The 17,025-nt window shown below is 42.2% G+C and overlaps 1 protein-coding gene across 4 annotated transcripts in view; it reads right to left on the bottom strand.

Annotated features, from left to right (window-relative positions):
• Nucleotides 1-155: 155 nt before the first annotated feature.
• The window catches only part of R3HDM1 (R3H domain containing 1), a 200,677-nt gene continuing 183,807 nt past the window's right edge, over nt 156-17,025 (bottom strand). For all 4 annotated transcript variants that reach the window (XM_011937729.1, XM_011937730.1, XM_011937728.1 and 1 more), the window contains 6 exons: nt 16,441-16,544; nt 15,755-15,927; nt 10,064-10,208; nt 3,405-3,487; nt 2,859-2,943; nt 156-1,493 (listed from right to left, as the gene is read on the bottom strand). In XM_011937729.1, coding sequence (XP_011793119.1) covers nt 1,138-1,493; nt 2,859-2,943; nt 3,405-3,487; nt 10,064-10,208; nt 15,755-15,927; nt 16,441-16,544 — 946 coding nt within the window. In that variant the 3' untranslated portion in view covers nt 156-1,137. The remainder of the gene's footprint in view (nt 1,494-2,858; nt 2,944-3,404; nt 3,488-10,063; nt 10,209-15,754; nt 15,928-16,440; nt 16,545-17,025) is intronic.

The raw sequence follows: 17,025 nt of genomic DNA, 5'->3' as shown, positions 1-17,025 counted from the left end.
AAAGGATGTTTGGGACATTTGTAAAATGAGGTGGTTTACTGTTTTTCATCTTCTGTAAGTTTGAAATTGACTTAAATCTTCCAAAAAGGTTACTGTCTTCAAAGCTGACACTCATTTAGAAGGTGCTTTTAATTAAAAAAAAGACAAAGTGAGCCTATATTTGTAAACATTTATTCTCTTGAACTGAAAAAGGCTTGCATCAGCACACATTGTACAGCCTTGCAAATTACACAGAAATTGAAAAGAAGGTTCCTTGTTCATAAGTGCAATGAATCTTTGATGTCCAGTGATCCGCTGCAAACAATGAAAACAAACTGTAAAGCACTTAAGAAGTTTCCAGCACTCATCAAATGCATTTCCTTAGGTGACAAAAAATCCACAAGGAGGGGAATGCAAGTAAGTGGCATTTAGTTATTAGAGAGATACTTGAAAAAAAAAAAAGTGGAAGTATTTTCCTGCTTAGAATGATTTCTGTTCCCCTCTGAATGTAAGTGGTTTAAGAGGCATTAAGAACATAATTTATTTTATACTTAATGTTCACACTACCTAAATGAATAAGGAAAGGGTCCTACAGGGAAGAGTTATGTATTTTTTGGCAATTGTTTCTGAGTTTAGAGATTCAGGGGAAGAGTAATCCTCTATTTGTGGGCTCTTCTTAGCATCCCTAACCCCCAAGGAGATAGTACATGGTTTTGACTTGGTTATTTCACTCCTGCATTCTTTTTCCCCCAAATTTTAAGTTGGGTCACATTGTGCTGGCTGCAAAAAGAAATACAGGTTGCAACTGGTTACAATCATTTTGAAGAATAATTTGCTGTACAATAGAGCTTTGGATCTGATACAAGAATTTGGAAATATAAAACAAAATAACTATAAAAGTTAGGAAGCATTTGAATGGCATTTCCTTAGAAAAACCTGCTAACTCTGTATCATTCTGACGTGGATTCCTACAGTCATGTGGGGTGAAATGCATATATTTCCCCCTTTGCTGGATCACTGGCCTTTCTTCAAAAGCTATAACGCCATGAACACACATCCTAGGAGTCTCTATAATGTTAACAGAAGCTCCAAACACCAAGCCAATCAAAGATGGGAGAGGGCAGGGGAACCATAAAGGCGAGGGTCCAAAGGTGGCTGTTACTGAGAACTTGCCCTTTCCAAAATATGAAAGTCATAGTGCTTCTTGCTTGTTCTCAGCTTGAACTTGTTAACTGAGTTAATTTGTTTCTTCAATGCATTCTGTGCAGCTGAAATGGAGGGGAATGTGGCTAAGACGGTGTAGGTGGAGGCCAAGTCACTGGGTTTAGAGCGTTCAGGGTTGACAGTGTTGTCCCCGCTGCCACAGCAGAGGGGGTGACGACGTGGTTGCGACTGGGGGTCCCGGAGCCACCGGATCTTGGCGCCAATTTTAAAGAGTTCCCCAAAAAGCTTTTCAGCTTCCATGCGAGTTATTCCGTCTGGTAGTTCAGTAATTTCCAAGACCTTCCCAACAACTAGAATAGAAAAGGTACAGAAGTAATACATCCCTGTTACCAAAAAAGTTGGGTAAAAAAGCACTGTAGACTCAAATATGACATGGGAAATGACCATTCGAATACACAAAACTAAAACTTTTAGGGCCATCTGTTTTTTTTTTGGGGAGATGGAGTCTTACTCTGTTGCCCAGGCTGGAGTGCAGTGGTGTTATCTTGGCTCACTGCAACCTCCACCTTGCAGGTTCAAACGATTCTCCTGCCTCAGCCTCCCAAGTAGCTGGGACTACAGGCGCCTGCCACCATGCTCAGCTCATTTTTTGTTTTCCGTAGAGATGGATGGGGTTTCACCATGTTGGCCAGGCTGGTCTCAGACTCCTGAGCTCAGGCAATCCACCTGCCTCAGCCTCCCAAAGTGCTAGGATTACAAGCATGAGGCACTGCACCCGGCCAGGGACATCCATCTTTTAAATCATTCCTACTTACCCCATAGGCAAGGGGTAGAGGGCTAATAGTGTTAAAGCTACTGAGCTGGGTGTGCCTGTAATCCTAGCACTTTGGGAGGCTGATGTGGACGGATCACCTGAGGTCTGGAGTTTGAGACCAGCCTGACCAACATGGTGAAACCCCGTCTCTAATAAAAACACAAAAAATTAGCCGGGCGTGGTTGTGGGTGACTGTAATCCCAGCTACTCGGGAGGCTGAGGCAGGAGAATTGCTTGAACCTGGAAGGTAGAGGTTGCAGTGAGCTGAGACCATACCACTGTGCTCCAGCATGGGCAACAAGAATGAAACTCCATCTCAAAAATAATAAATAAATAAAATAAAATTAAGCTACTGATGTCAGTCTTTACTGGCAGTTGCACAAATAAAAAGAAGCATTGTATGGTGGCTTCTCTAAATTAGGTGATCTCAAACATTTTTCTGAACTTCACATTTCCATTGTAAAATAAAATAAAAGCACTTGCCCTAACCACACCACAAGGCTGCTGAGTAGAAAGTTAAAGTACAAACTTGAAGGCACTTTACCACAGAGAGGCAATATATTTGTTGACTCAGACTCTCTCCCACATGGATGTAAGGACAAACCCTTTCTCAAAGAACTAAGAGGCTAAGAGTTTCATTCTACTTGTTCCTCTCACACATTTCCCTTTGGCCCCTCTGTCCCTCCTAAACCTACCTGTATCGTACCATATATACTCTCATATCTCAAATGACACACAGTCATAGGAACATATCCAAGAATCTTAAATCAGAGACGGCAACAATTATTATGACTTTTTGCAGGATTCTAGGAAGAGGAAAACCCATTTCTGTGCTGTGGTGTATTCTTAAAGACCGTCACCAGTTTGTAGACCCATATCCAGTTGCCCCTCAGAGACATACCTGTTTCTCCTGCTCCAAGGTCGGTGGATGCAGCTTTTTTAGCTTGTCTCCTTCCTCGGTTTCCATGCCTGCTGCCAGGCTGACCCTGAAAACCCAAAAATAGTTGAGAAACAAGGTTAATAATGCTGCAAAACACACTTTGGTTGTTTAAAAACTTAACATCCAAACACCTTTAGTTTGGGTTTTGCACTCTGGCAGAAGAAAATCAGTCCCAGGCCTTCTGAATTCTGCCTCTGTGGCAGTGACATTCCTGTCCATTATGACCAATCACTTGCTGATGGTCCTTCATTAGCAAGAGTGCCCCAATTCCTAGCCACTGCCTTGCCTTTGGGTGGCACTAGGGAATTCCTGCTCTGCCCAGCAGCACGCCATCTTCTCCCTTGCTCTGCTCCTGATGGAGCCAGTGATCATCTGTGTAAATCAACTGGCCGAGGCACAGAGCTCTCCTTGGGCAGTGCCAACAGGTGGGCTCAGGGTTGCCCCTTACACTCTGAGGGAGCTACGATGTTCTGCAACAAAGTCTAGGAGGTTAGTTGTCTTTTATACCTGTTGGTTTGGAATGTGTCCGTGCAGAACAGCAGGAGGGTTGTACTGCAGAGGCTGGCCAAGTAATGGATACCTGGAATCTCCTGAAAGTCAATAAAATATATTTACATTTTTTCTTTCCTCAGTTAAAAAATACTTGCCAGACGCTGGCACGGTGGTTCATGCCTGTAATCCTAGCACTCTGGGAGGCTGAGGCAGGCGGATTACTTAAGGCCAGTAGGAGTTCGAAACCAGCCTGGCCAACATGGTGAAACCCCATCTCTAATAAAAATACAAAAATTAGCCTGGGGCGTGCTGGTGGACGCCTATAATTTCAGCTACTCAGGAGGCTGAGGCATGAGAACTGCTTGAACTTGGGAGGTACAGGTTGCAGTCAGCCGAGATGGCGCCACTATACTCCAGCCTGGGTGACGGAGTGACTGTCTCAAAAAAATAAAAATAAAAATAAAAAAGTACTTGCCAGAGTTTTCTAATTGTTCAAAATAAGATGAACAGGGGAAAGAAGCAAGTATGGTAGCATAAAAAAAAGTATAGATAGGCCGGGCGCGGTGGCTCAAACCTGTAATCCCAGCACTTTGGGAGGCCGAGACGGGCGGATCACGAGGTCAGGAGATCGAGACCATCCTGGCTAACACGGTGAAACCCCGTCTCTACTAAAAATACAAAAACTAGCCGGGCGAGGTGGCGGGCGCCTGTAGTCCCAGCTACTCCGGAGGCTGAGGCAGGAGAATGGCGTAAACCCGGGAGGCGGAGCTTGCAGTGAGCTGAGATCCGGTCACTGCACTCCAGCCCGGGCGACAGAGCGAGACTCCGCCTCAAAAAAAAAAAAAAGTATAGATAACTGACATTTTTCTTTTGGAGACAGGGTACTGCTCTGTCGACAACCCAGGCGGGAGTACAGTTGTGCAATCATAGCTCACTGCAGCCTTGAACTCCTGGGTTCAAGTGATCCTCCTGCCTCAGCTTCACAAGTAGCTGGGACTACAGGCACAAACTACCACACCTGGCTAATATTATTTTAGGAGAGATAGATTCTCACTATGTTGACCAGGCTGGTCTCAAACTCCTGGCCTCCAGCAATCCTTCCACCTCATGAGTTGCTGGGATTACAGATACAATCCACCACGCTTGGCTAAATGACATTTTAAAGAAGAATTAAAAATTTCCACATATCCTTTTAAGAGCCCAGGCAAAATTCTGAAAAGATTAAGGACTAATAACAGTGGTTAGGAAGCAGGGTGCATGGTAGGAACTACATGAATAGAGATAGGATGGAGAGAAACTTCTCTGTACACTTTGAAGATATGGAAGAGGAAGAATCTAAGAAAACTATGACACTAAATCCTAACATCCCATATGAAATACACCAAAATAACTACAACACACATGCCAATCACTTGAGGTGCTGAAATCTACATCATTCTATTATGATTAAAATCTTACCTTTCAGAGGAAGGAATAAACTCTGGATAAACATTAAGTCTTTATCTCCCCCAATTCACTATTAATTGCTATAAATTTATGCATATAATATATGCATGTACACATTTACATATACTCAAACACACTTTAATAGTTTTAACCAATGGGTAATTGTACATCCTAGGTCTTAAGTCTGCTCTTCTTAATCTTTAAGTGAAATTTGCATTTATAATTTGAACCTGTTTAGAAAAAGTTGTGTAGTTCTTAAGTGTCATTATTCGTAAGCATCCCCTTCCTAAATCAGCAAGTGTGGGTTAGTGAGGATGGAGATCTTCCAATTGCTTCCTTTCACTCAGGAAAGCCAAAAGCCATCACACGGCAAAGGCGTAATAACTGCTGACTGCAAAAACTTTGCCTTGGAGAATAAGATTTTTGTGTTAAATTTTCCTTTATTTTATAATCGTAAGTTCTCAAATTTAGTACATTTTGTGTTTGCAGGAGGGTTATCAGTAGGTGCTAGGAAAGCATCCCCAGGAAATTGTGCACCCCTTCTCCTGAGAGCTTCATAACAGAAAGAAGCAAGGTGTGGACTTCTTGCCATTCCACAGGGCTCCTTCCGGGTGAACACAGTAAAGACGCCTGGGCAGCTCCCTGGCAGGACATATACATGACACACTTGCTCTTTCCCAACCTATAGATGGAAGGGCAGATATGACATGGGGTTTTGGCACTGAGATCAGAGATGCTGAGTGACGTGTGAAGGTGTATAAAAAATAGTTGTGAAGGCCGGGTGCAGTGACTCACGCCTGTAATCCTAGCACTTTGGGAGGCCGAGACGGGTGGATCATGAGGTCAGAGTTCGAGATCAGCCTGGCCAACATGGTGAAACCCCGTCTCTACCAAAAACACAAAAAATTAGCTGGGCATGGTGGCGCGTGCCTGCAATCCCATCTACTTGGGGTGGCGCGTGCCTGTAATCCCATCTACTGAGGCAGGAGAATAGCTTTAACCTGGGAGGTGGAGGTTGCAGTGAGCCAAGATCGCACCATTGCACTCCAGCCTGGGCAACAGGGTGAGACTCTGTCTCAAAAAAAAAAAAAAAAAAGAAAGAAAATAGTTGTGAAGAAGTCAGAGTTAAGTGCTACAACAATGAAATTTTAAAAATTTAATGAGGCTCAAAAACTTAGCATTAACAGAATAGCTGTTTAATGTTAATAGCATTAACAGAGAAAGCTGTTTAAAAATTCTGGAATCCCCTAGATAAAGACACCTAAAATTTTTCAACAAAAGATAAAAACCTTTTAATTCTATAGAATTTCAAGTATATAAAAGTATAGATAGAAAAGCATACAGCACCCGCCGTCATCCAGGTTCAACTGTGATCGCCCCTGCTTTGTTTTTCCTGAAGTATTTAAAGCAAATCTCAGCATTTTACTTGTAAGTATTTCAGTATACAAACACTTATATCTAGTAGATAACTCCTTTTTTTTTTTTTTGAGACAGAGTCTTGCTGTGTCACCCAGGCTGGAGCGCAGTGGCACCAACTCTGCTCACTGCAACCTCTGCCTCCCAGGTTCAAGTGATTCTCCTGCCTCAGCTTCCACGCCCAGCTATTTTTTTCATATATGGAGGTGAGATTACAGTCAGCAGTACAAAGACCCCTCCTAATAGGTTGGGCTAGGTGTTCCTCTTGCAGCATTCATACCAGACTGTATGATGCACACTGTTTCAATTTATCTTTTTAAAATATGCAATTTCTAAATTAATTAATTTATTTAGAGATGGAGTCTTGCTCTGGCACCCAGGCTGGAGTGCAATGGCACGATCTTGGCTCACTGCAACCTCTACCTCCAGGGTTTAAGCGTAGCTGGGATTACAGGAACGTGCTACCATGCCTGACTAATTTTTTTGTATTTTTAATAGAGATGGGGTTTAACCATGTTTCAGGCTGCTCTCAAACTCCTGACCTCATGCTCCACCCATCTCAGCCTCCCAAAGTGCTGGGATTATAGGTGTGAGCCACCACGCCTAGCCTTTTTTCTAAATTTAATAAGGAATTTGTTTTGTAGAAAATTTGGAGATAGAGAATTACAAAGGAGAAAATAAAAACCACCCCGGTGCTGGGTGTGGTGGCTGACATTTGTAATCTCAGCACTTTGGGAGGCCAAGGTGGGGAGACTGCTTGAGCCAAGGAGTTCAAGACTAGCCTGCGCAACATGGTGAAACCCTGTCTCTACCGAAAATACAAAAATTAGCCAGGTGTGGTGGCGTGCCTGTAAGCCCAGTTACTCAGGAGGTTAAGGTGGGAGGATCATCTGAGCCTGGGGAGGTCAAGGCTGCAGTAAGCCACAAGTGCACCACTGCACTGCAGCCTGGGTGATGGACTAAGACAGTGTCTCAAAACAAGCAACAACGAACAAACCAACAACAAAACCCACCCTGGTAATTTCATCACTTTTAACATTTTGGTGTATATCTTTTCAGTCTTCTACATGTGTGGGCTGACTCATGCATATGTGTGTGTGTAAGTTTTTAAGGAAATTGAGATATAATTAACATACAATAAAATAAACATTCCAAGTGTTGAATTTGATGAATTCTAACAATTGTAAAAGTCCGTGTAACCATACCACCCCCCTTAAAGAACATTTTCATCCCTGGAAGAGTTCCCTCCAGCCCCTACCCAGTAGTTCCACACTCCATCTCTACTACTATCTGATTTTTAACGTCACAGATTAGTCTGTCTGCAGCTGAATTTCATATAGAATATATTCTCTTTTTGTCTTATTTTTTCATTAACATCGTGACCTGGAGAGTCATCATGTTGTTGTGTGTCAGTAGCTTGCTTTGTTCACTGTTACTGTTGAGTAGTACCCTTTCAAGGATATAGCACAATTTGTTTATCCAGTCTCCTGTTGATGGACATGCTGGTCATGTCCAGTTTGAGCTATTATAAAATAAGGTTGCTATAGATGTTCATATACAAGACTGTGTAACCATGTTTTCAATTCTCTTTCCCCTAGGAGTGGCATTGCTGGGTTGTATGGTAAGTGATTAAAGTCTTAGGAAACTACCATACCTTTTCCCAAAGCGGTTTCATCATTGTACACTCTTACCGCCAATGTGTGAGGATTTTAGTAGCTCTGTATCTTTACCAACATTGTTTGTTAAATATTCACATGTGGATTTTGCATGCTGTGGGGGTTTGGTGTACTTATTATTTTGTCACCCAGGTAATAAGCACAGTACACAATAGGTACTTTTCAATCCTCACCCATCCCCCTCAAGTAGGCCCAAGTGTCTATTGTTCCCTTCTTAGTGTCCATCAATGTTTAGCTCCCACTTACAAGTGAGAACATTCTTCTTTTTTTTTTTTTTTTTGAAATGGAGTGTCAATCTTGTCACCCAGGCTGCAATGCAGTGGTGTGATCTTGGCTCACTGCAACCTCCGCCTCCCGGGTTCAAGCAATTCTCCTGCCTTAGCCTCTCAAGTAGCTGGGATTACAGGCATGTGCCACCATGCCCAGCTAATTTTCGTATTTTTAGTAGAGATGGGATTTCACTATGTTGGCCAGGTTGGTCTTGAACTCCTGACCTCAAGTGATCTACATACCTCAGCCTCCCAAAGTGCTGAGGCGTGAGCCACCATGCCTGGCAAGTGAGAACATTCTTTACCGACATTTGGTGTTGTCCGTCTTTTTGACTATAGCCATTCTAATGGGTGTGAAGTGATATTCTGGCTTGAATATTCATTTCTATAATGACTGATGTTAAATATCTTTTCAATGGCTTATTAGACATCTGCGTACTACTTCAAAATGTCTGTGTAATTTTTTTTTTTTTTTTTTTTTTGAGATGGAGTCTCGCTCTGTCGCCCAGACTGGAGTGCAGTGGCCGGATCTCAGCTCACTGCAAGCTCCGCCTCCCGGGTTTCCACCATTCTCCTGCCTCAGCCTCCCGAGTAGCTGGGACTACAGGCGCCCGCCACCTCGCCCGGCTAGTTTTTTGTATTTTTAGTAGAGACGGGGTTTCACCGTGTTAGCCAGGATGGTCTCGAACTCCTGACCTCGCGATCCACCTGTCTCGGCCTCCCAAAGTGCTGGGGTTACAGGTGTACGCCACCACGCCCAGCTACTTTTTTTGTATTTTTAGTAGAGACGGGGTTTCACTATCTTGGCCAGGCTGGTCTTGAACTCCTAACCTTGTGATCTACCTGCCTCGGCCTCCCAAAGTGCTGGGATTATAGGTGTGAGCCACCGTGCCTAGCCTGAAAATTGCCCCTTTTTAATGGTTCTTTAGATAGCCACATAATATTCCTGGTATGAATATACCATAATTTAAGTATTCCTCATTGATGAACAGAATTAGGTTTGTAAATTTTTTTCCTATAGGATAAACTCTTCTGTATATAAATCTCTGTGTGCATTATCCTTAGGACAAATTCTAGGAAATAAAATGATTTCCATATTAGTTTATAATCATCTGCTTGCATATCTGCTCCCCCAAGTAGAGTAAGGGTTAGTGAGGGTAAGGCCTTCTCCTTATTCATCTTTATACGCCAAGGGCATAGCCATTTCCTTAATAAATGATTGTTGAATACATTTTTGTATAATCTTTTTTCTGTTTTATTTTTGAGACACAGTCTTGCTCCACTGTCCATGCTGGAATGCAGTGGCATAATCAGAGCTCACGAAGTCTTGAACTCCTGGGCTCAAGTGATCCTCCTGCTTCAGCCTCCTGAGTAGCTGTGACTACAGTCATGTGCCACCACTTCTGGCTGATTTTCGTAGTTTCTCTAGAGACAGGGTCTTGAGTGGCCTGAAGTGATCCTTCCGCACTGGCCTCCCAAAGTGCTGGGGTTACAGGTGTACGCCATTGCGCCCAGCCTGGATAAACTTTTGATATATATTACTCTAACATAGAAATTAAAATACCGAAAAAATGTAGAAAACTGTGTATTATTACTATAGAGGAATGGATTCTAAGAATAAGTTAAAGCGATTTTAATGTGATCATGTAATTACTAAATATAAGTAATTACTGAATTAATAATTATTAAACAGCAATGATACATTAAGGTTAGGAGAGCATATGGTCACAAATAGACATGCCTGAGTGTAGGTGAAGATGCAGCTCTGTGGAAAATAGAAAGGCAGTATTACCAAGATAAATTACCAGTGACTGGGAATGGATGTCTTAAATTCTCTAAAGCTGTGACTAGTTTCATGTACACTTACCTTGCCCGGGGACAAAAGGTCTAGAAAATTGGGGCATGATGGAAAGTGGTGGTCCAGAGGGACGTACAGTTTTCAGAGTGGACAGCTGAGCTGGTGCTGGCGACTGAGCTGGTGAAATAATGGGGCTACTGAGTTGAGGGCTGTGCTGCAATTATAATATGTCAAGAAAATGGGTCAGCATTTTGGGCAGGCTTATTTTTTATTCTTCCTGATTACAAACATGTCCTTGTTAGAAAATAATTCAAACATTATAGAAATACGTAATCTGCAACTCCCAAAAATAAACACCGGTAACAGATTCTTTTTTTTTTTTTCCTTTTTCTTGTTTTGAGACGGAGTCTCACTCTGTTGCCCAGGCTGGAGTGCAGTGGTGCGATCTCGGCTCACTGCAAGCTCTGCTTCCCAGGTTCACACCATTTTCCTGCCTCAGCCTCCTGAGCCTCTTGCCTCAGTCCCAGCCTGTCGCTGGGACTACAGGTGCCCGCCACCACACCTGGCTAATTTTTTTTTTTTTTCGTAGAGATGGGGTTTCACCGTGTTAGCCAGGATGGTCTCGATCTCCTGACCTTGTGATCTGTCTACCTCGGCCTCCCAAAGTGCTGGGATTACAGGTGTGAGCCACTGCACCCAGCCAACAGATTGTTTCTATGCATATGCATTCATACATTCATTTTTCACAAAAATGGGCAACATGGTGAAACCCTGTCTCTACCGAAAATATAAAAATTAGCCAGGTGTGGTGGCGTGCCTGTAAGCCCAGTTACTCGGGAGGTTAAGGTGGGAGGATCATCTGAGCCCGGGGAGGTCAAGGCTGCAGTGAGCCACAAGTGCACCACTGCACTGCAGCCTGGGCGATGGACTAAGACAGTGTCTTACAGGTGCCCTACTTTCGAAACTTGCTTTTTAACCTGGACAATAATATTGCCAATATTTTTGCATGAGAGAATCCATACAGCTAACTCACTCTTTTTTCATATTAAATATTGTAACATTTCATATTTAAATAATTTCATCATTAGAGAATAGTTCCTAAGATTGTAAAAGAATTCCCAGATTTCCCAAATGATGTTAACCTTTTTTTTTTTTTGAGACGGAGTCTCGCTCTGTCGCCCAGGCTGGAGTGCAGTGGGCGGATCTCAGCTTACTGCAAGCTCCGCCTCCCGGGTTTACACCATTCTCCTGCCTCAGCCTCCCGAGTAGCTGGGGCTACAGCTCGCCTGGCTAGTTTTTGTATTTTTTAGTAGAGACAGGGTTTCACCGTGTTAGCCAGGATGGTCTCGATCTCCTGACCTCGTGATCCGCCCATCTCAGCCTCCCAAAGTGCTGGGATTACAGGTTTGAGCCACTGCGCCCGGCCGATGTTACCTTTTATTACACTGCTTTATTACACACATTCACACACTGTGTGTGTGTGTGTGTATACACCCACATATAAACATATATATCACTGTGTCTTTTTGGAACTGTTTGAAAGTGAATTTCACATGATATTCCTTTAACCCAAAATAATTAAGTGTCTACTTCCTAAGAACAAGGATTTTAAAAATATAATCAAAATAGAATAATAAAAGCCAGAACATAATAGTATTATCTAATCTACAGTTAATTTAAATTTTGCCAAGTGTCCCACTAATGTCCCTTATAGCAAAAGATAAGAAAAATATTTCCCTTTAAGTCCAGAATCCAGACTAGAATCAAGGGCTGCCTTTTGTTGTCATGGCTCTTTAATCTTCTTGAATCCGAAGCAGAACACCACAGTTGCTTCTTTCTTTCATGACTTTGACATTTCTGAAGATTTGTTTCGGAAGATCAGTTATTTTGTAGACTGCCCGTCCCTCAATTTGGGTTTGTCTGCTGTCTCCTCATTAAAAAGTTCATGTTATATATTTGGGGAAGGAACACCAGAGAAGTAATGTGTCCTTCTCAATGGATCACTTCAGAAGGAACCCGCTGTCTATCTGTCATCACAGTACTGGTGATATTTACTTTGGCTGCTTTGTGAATGTGGTGCCTATCAGGTTTCTCCATGGTAAATGACAATTCTTTTCGTTTGTAGTTCTAAGTATCTTGTAGGGAGATACTTTAAAAAAAAAATTCTGCTTTTCATCAGAATTTCACCCACTAATTGTGTAACCTCTAGTGGTGACTCTTGCCTGATGGTTTCTTGGTGGTGATCTTCTAATTTCACGATTCCTTCTATATTTATCACTTTACCTTACACTAAAGTAAGACAGAGTTTCATTTTCCATTTATTGATTTTATCAGTATGGACTCATGAATTCTTATTTTATTCTATGGATGATCATTCATTTCTATCACTGTTTTACGCCCCAAATCTCCACTCCTGATCCTGTATTCTTCAACATGTCCCTATTTTTCTTCCATCCCTTCCTTACTTTCTGGCACAGTCAAGATGGCCTATGCCCATCTGGTACTTTCCCTGCACCAACTCTGGCAGCAGTTATTTTTCTAAGGGGCCCAAGTTCCTTTTAATGGAGACTGGTTATTTAGAAACTACCATCTCAATAGTAGGTGTATCTTGTTCTTTTCAGTACCACACACTCAAGGGCATTTTCCTAAATTGCACAGGAATAATCAGTTACACACTGATGAATGTCAAGACTGTTTATAGTTTTTCAATATCACAACAGGGAAAAAAGAAATATTGGACATATATTTTTGCACTTATTATATAATTTTTACTGGATAAAGTTCCAGAAGCATATCTGTGGATCAAACTCTACATTTTGAAAAATGTCTCCAAAGTGCATTCCAAAGAGCTGTACTAATTTATACTACCACTGAGAGAGTCCAAGAGAGCTTATAACTTGATCTTTGCCAAACTATTACTACGGCAGATTACTGGTCTTCCTGAATTTTCCCAATTATATAGATGAAAAGTAGTTTTATATTTTCATCTGTTTAATGGCCATCAATAGTTTGTGAGCTGATCTATAATAACCTTTGTCCCCCATTTTTTTTTTTTTTTTGAGACAGGGTCTCACTCTGTCACCTAGGCTGGAGTACGGTAGTGTGATCACAGTTCACTGCAGCCTCTACCACTCAGGGTCAAGTAATCCTCTTGCTTCAGCCTCCCAAGTAGCTAGAATTACAGGTGTACACCACCACACCTGGCTAATTTTTAATTTTTTTACAGAGATGGGATCTCACTATATTGTTTGTCTAGGCTGCTCTTGAACTCCTGGACTCAAGTGATCCTTTCTCCTTGGCCTCCCAAAGTGCTGGGATTACAGGTGTGAGCCACCATGCCCAACCTCTATCTTTTAAAAAAAGTTAAAACCTGGCTGGGTAAAGCGGCTCAAGGCTATGATCCCAACACTTTGGGAGGCTGAGCCAGGTGGACCGCTTGAGTTCAGGAGTTCGAGACCAGCCTGGGCAACATGGCAATAACCTGTCTCTACAAAAAATACAAAAAAAAAAAAATTAGTTGGGCATGGTAGTGTGCATCAGTGGTCTCAGCTACTCAAGTGGCTGAGGTGTGAGGACGGCTTGAGCTCAGGAGATGGAAGTTGCAGTAGGCCCAGATCATGTCACTGCACTCCAGCCTAGGTAACAGAGCCAGACCCTGTCTCTAAATGAAAAATTAGCTGGGTGTGGTGGTGTGTACCTGTAGTCCCAGCTACTTGGGAAGCTAAGGTGAAAACACTGCTTGAGCCCAGGAGATTGAGGCTGCAGTAAGTCATGATTGTGCAAATGCAATCTAGCCTGGGTGTCAGAATGTAACCTTGTCTCGACAAAAGATAAAACCTTTTAATTCTATAAAATTTCAAGTATGTAAAAGTATAGATAGAAAAGCATAATGAAATTCCATGTACCCATCATTCAGGTTCAACTGTCATCACCCCTGCTTTGTTTTTCCTGAAGTATTTAAAGCAAATCTCAGCATTTTACTTGTAAATACTTCAGTATACAAACATTTGTATATAATGGACAACTTTTTTTTTTTTTTTAGACACAGTCTCGCTCTGTTGCCCAGGCTGGAGTACAATGGCACAATCTCGGAACACCGCAACCTCCGCCTCCCGGGTTCAAGCGATTCTCCTGCCTCAGGTTCCTGAGTAGTTGGGATTACAGGCGTCCACCACCATGTCCAGCTAAGCTTTGTATTTTTAGTAGAGATGGGGTTTCTCCATGTTGGCCAGGCTGGTCTCAAACTCCTGACCTCAGGTGATCTGCCCACCTTGGCCTCCCAAAGTGCTGGGATTAAAGGCATGAGCCACCGTGCCTGGGTCTTTTTTTTTTTTTTTTTTTTTTTAAGAGTTAGGGTCTCCCTCTGTTGCTAGGGGGGAGTGCAGTGGCATGATCATAGCTCACTGCAGCCTTGAACTCCTGAGCTAAAGCAATCTTGCCTCAGCCTCCTGAGTGGCTGGGACTACAGGTGCACACTGCCATGGTTGAATACTCTTTGTATTTTTTAGAGAGATGGGGTTTCACCATATTACCCACCCTGGTCTCGAACTCCTGCGTTCCAGGCCTGCTTTAGCTTCCCAAAGTGCTGGGATTACAGGCATAAGCCACCGCGCCTGGCCTTAAAAAATGTCTTTGGATCATTCCATATCCAAATAAGATCCATATATTATATCTGATATTATACCTCTTGAGTCTCTTTTAATGTATAACAGACTAAGCTCCTATTTCAAAATGCCATCTATTAAAGTAACAGGGCCAATTTGTCAAGTAAAATATCCCACTGGGATCAGGTAATTTGTTTTTGTTTCTTATATTTCCCATAAACTAGTAGCTAGGGTTAGAGTCTTGAATAGATTCAGGTTCAAATTTTGGTAAGAGTATATCACAAATAATGCTGTGTACTTCCTTCTGTGCGACATTACGAGGTAAATAATGTTTGCCTGGCCCACTTTTAGTGATGTTACAACTGATCAGTGGATTCAGGGCTGTCTGTCTAATTCATCCATTTAAAATACCCCTCAAAAGTTTTTTTTTTTTTAAGTGAGCAGTTTCTCAACCAAAACTTTTTAATCTAGTATTTTTAAGGTCTGCTGATGATTTTCTGGCAATTTTCTAATTCTACCATTGCTTCTGCATTTATTAACTGGATTATTCTCCAAAGAACATTCCCTTATCAACTATTTGGTTACATTAATATATAGTCATATGGGAAAGGTAGGCTAAATGCTTGTTTTCCTTCACCAAATTTTAGATCTAGTTTATCTTTTGAAGTTAAAAAAATTTTTTTTGAACACGCAGAAGTTAGCAAATAATACTTAAATAAATACTGCTTCTTTTTCTTTTTCTTCTTTTTTTCCTTTTTTTGAGACACAGTTACACTCTTAGTTGCCCAGGCTGGAGTGCAATGGCATGATCTTTGCTCACTATAACCTCTGCCCCGCTGGGTTCAAGTGATTCTCCTCCCGAGTAGCTGGGATGCATGCTACCACCACACCCAGCTGATTTTGTATTTTTAGTAGAGATGGGATTTCACCATGTTGGCCAGGCTGGTCTGAAACTCCTGACCTCAGGTGATCCCCATGCCTCAGCCTCCCAAAAAGTGCTGGGATTACAGAAGAGAGCCACCGCACCCAGTCCAAATTCTTTTATTAATCTGGCTGACAGGATTTCAAATTCAAGCCTTGCGAGTCAATCTCCCAAGTAACAAATATGTAACAAAAATGTAACGTTTCAAAATGATAATGAGCAAAACCATCTTACCTGGACGATATTGTCTACACTGCTAAATTCTACACACTTCTGTCCTCTCTGGTGGTCACAGTAATATTTGTTTTGTTTCCACTGGGGGGGTGAGTGAACACAAGATTGTGGATTGTTTGGTACACTGAGCTGCATCATCACCATCCCACCACCAGGTGGCGGTGGTGGCCCAGCTGAAAATCAGAATTAGGATGCTAGTCAGTATATTTTAGCCACTAGTTGGTGTTTCTGAACACTAGGATAACAGTAGTAATTTTACATTTCTGAATAAAATTTTACTATTAACTAAGAAAAGTAGGTTGAAGCCCTAGTGCATCATACTACAAGTATTGTGTGTTTAAACAGTTACGATGGACTCTGTAGGCCTAAACATCTCACTTATCCTAAAGATAAGTTGGAGTAAACAACAGCTGGAAGAGTAATGAGAGAAGGCATAGGAAATAACCCTAGAGAATATGAATACTTCTGAGAAAGGAGAATCAGGATAGTAGTGATAGCAGCAGCAGAAGGAAAGAAAGAAGTGGACTGCACATTAACCCTGATTCAGTACAGCACCCTCAATATTGTGGGTGTTATCTCACCACATCACAAATTGAGAACCTTTTTGTAGAAATGCCTAAGGAAATTAATCAAACTATTTCTCGTATGAACCAACTGTTATCTTATTTTCACTGATTTCTTCATACCTGTACATTGGTGGCCTTGAAGCTGCTGGGAATTGCATGGTGAAGTGGTTCGAGGAAACTGTACTTGTTCTGATCCTGGATGTTGCAGGTAACCTACTGAAGAGCTATGGAAAAAACAAATACAAAAACACAGCATAATGAGAGGAGGACGACTATAAAGATTCTTGAATGGGCCGGGCGCGGTGACTCACGCCTGTAATCCCAGCACTTTGGAAGGCCAAGGTGGGTGGATCACGAGGTCAAGAGATTGAGATCACCCTGGCTAACACAGTGAAACCCCATCTCTACTAAAAATACAAAAAATTAGCCGGGCGTGGTGGCAGGCGCCTGTAGTCCCAGCTACTCAAGAGGCTGGGGCAGGTGAATGGTGTAAACCCAGGAGGCAGAGCTTGCAGTGAGCTGAGATCGCACCACTGCACTTCAGCCTGGGCAACAGAGCGAGACTCCATCTTAAAAAAAAAAAAGATGATGTGAATGAACGGTCCGTTGAACGATTTATTTGTTAAAATAAACAAATTTATTTATTTATTTATTTATTTTTGAGATGGAGTCTTGATCTGTCGCCCAGGCTGGAGTGCAGTGGCG

This window comes from Colobus angolensis, unplaced genomic scaffold (genome assembly GCF_000951035.1).
Source record: "Colobus angolensis palliatus isolate OR3802 unplaced genomic scaffold, Cang.pa_1.0 Scaffold168, whole genome shotgun sequence".
Lineage (NCBI taxonomy): Eukaryota > Metazoa > Chordata > Mammalia > Primates > Cercopithecidae > Colobus > Colobus angolensis.
Note: the sequence above shows the minus strand (reverse complement) of the source record. Positions and strands in the feature narration are given on the sequence as shown.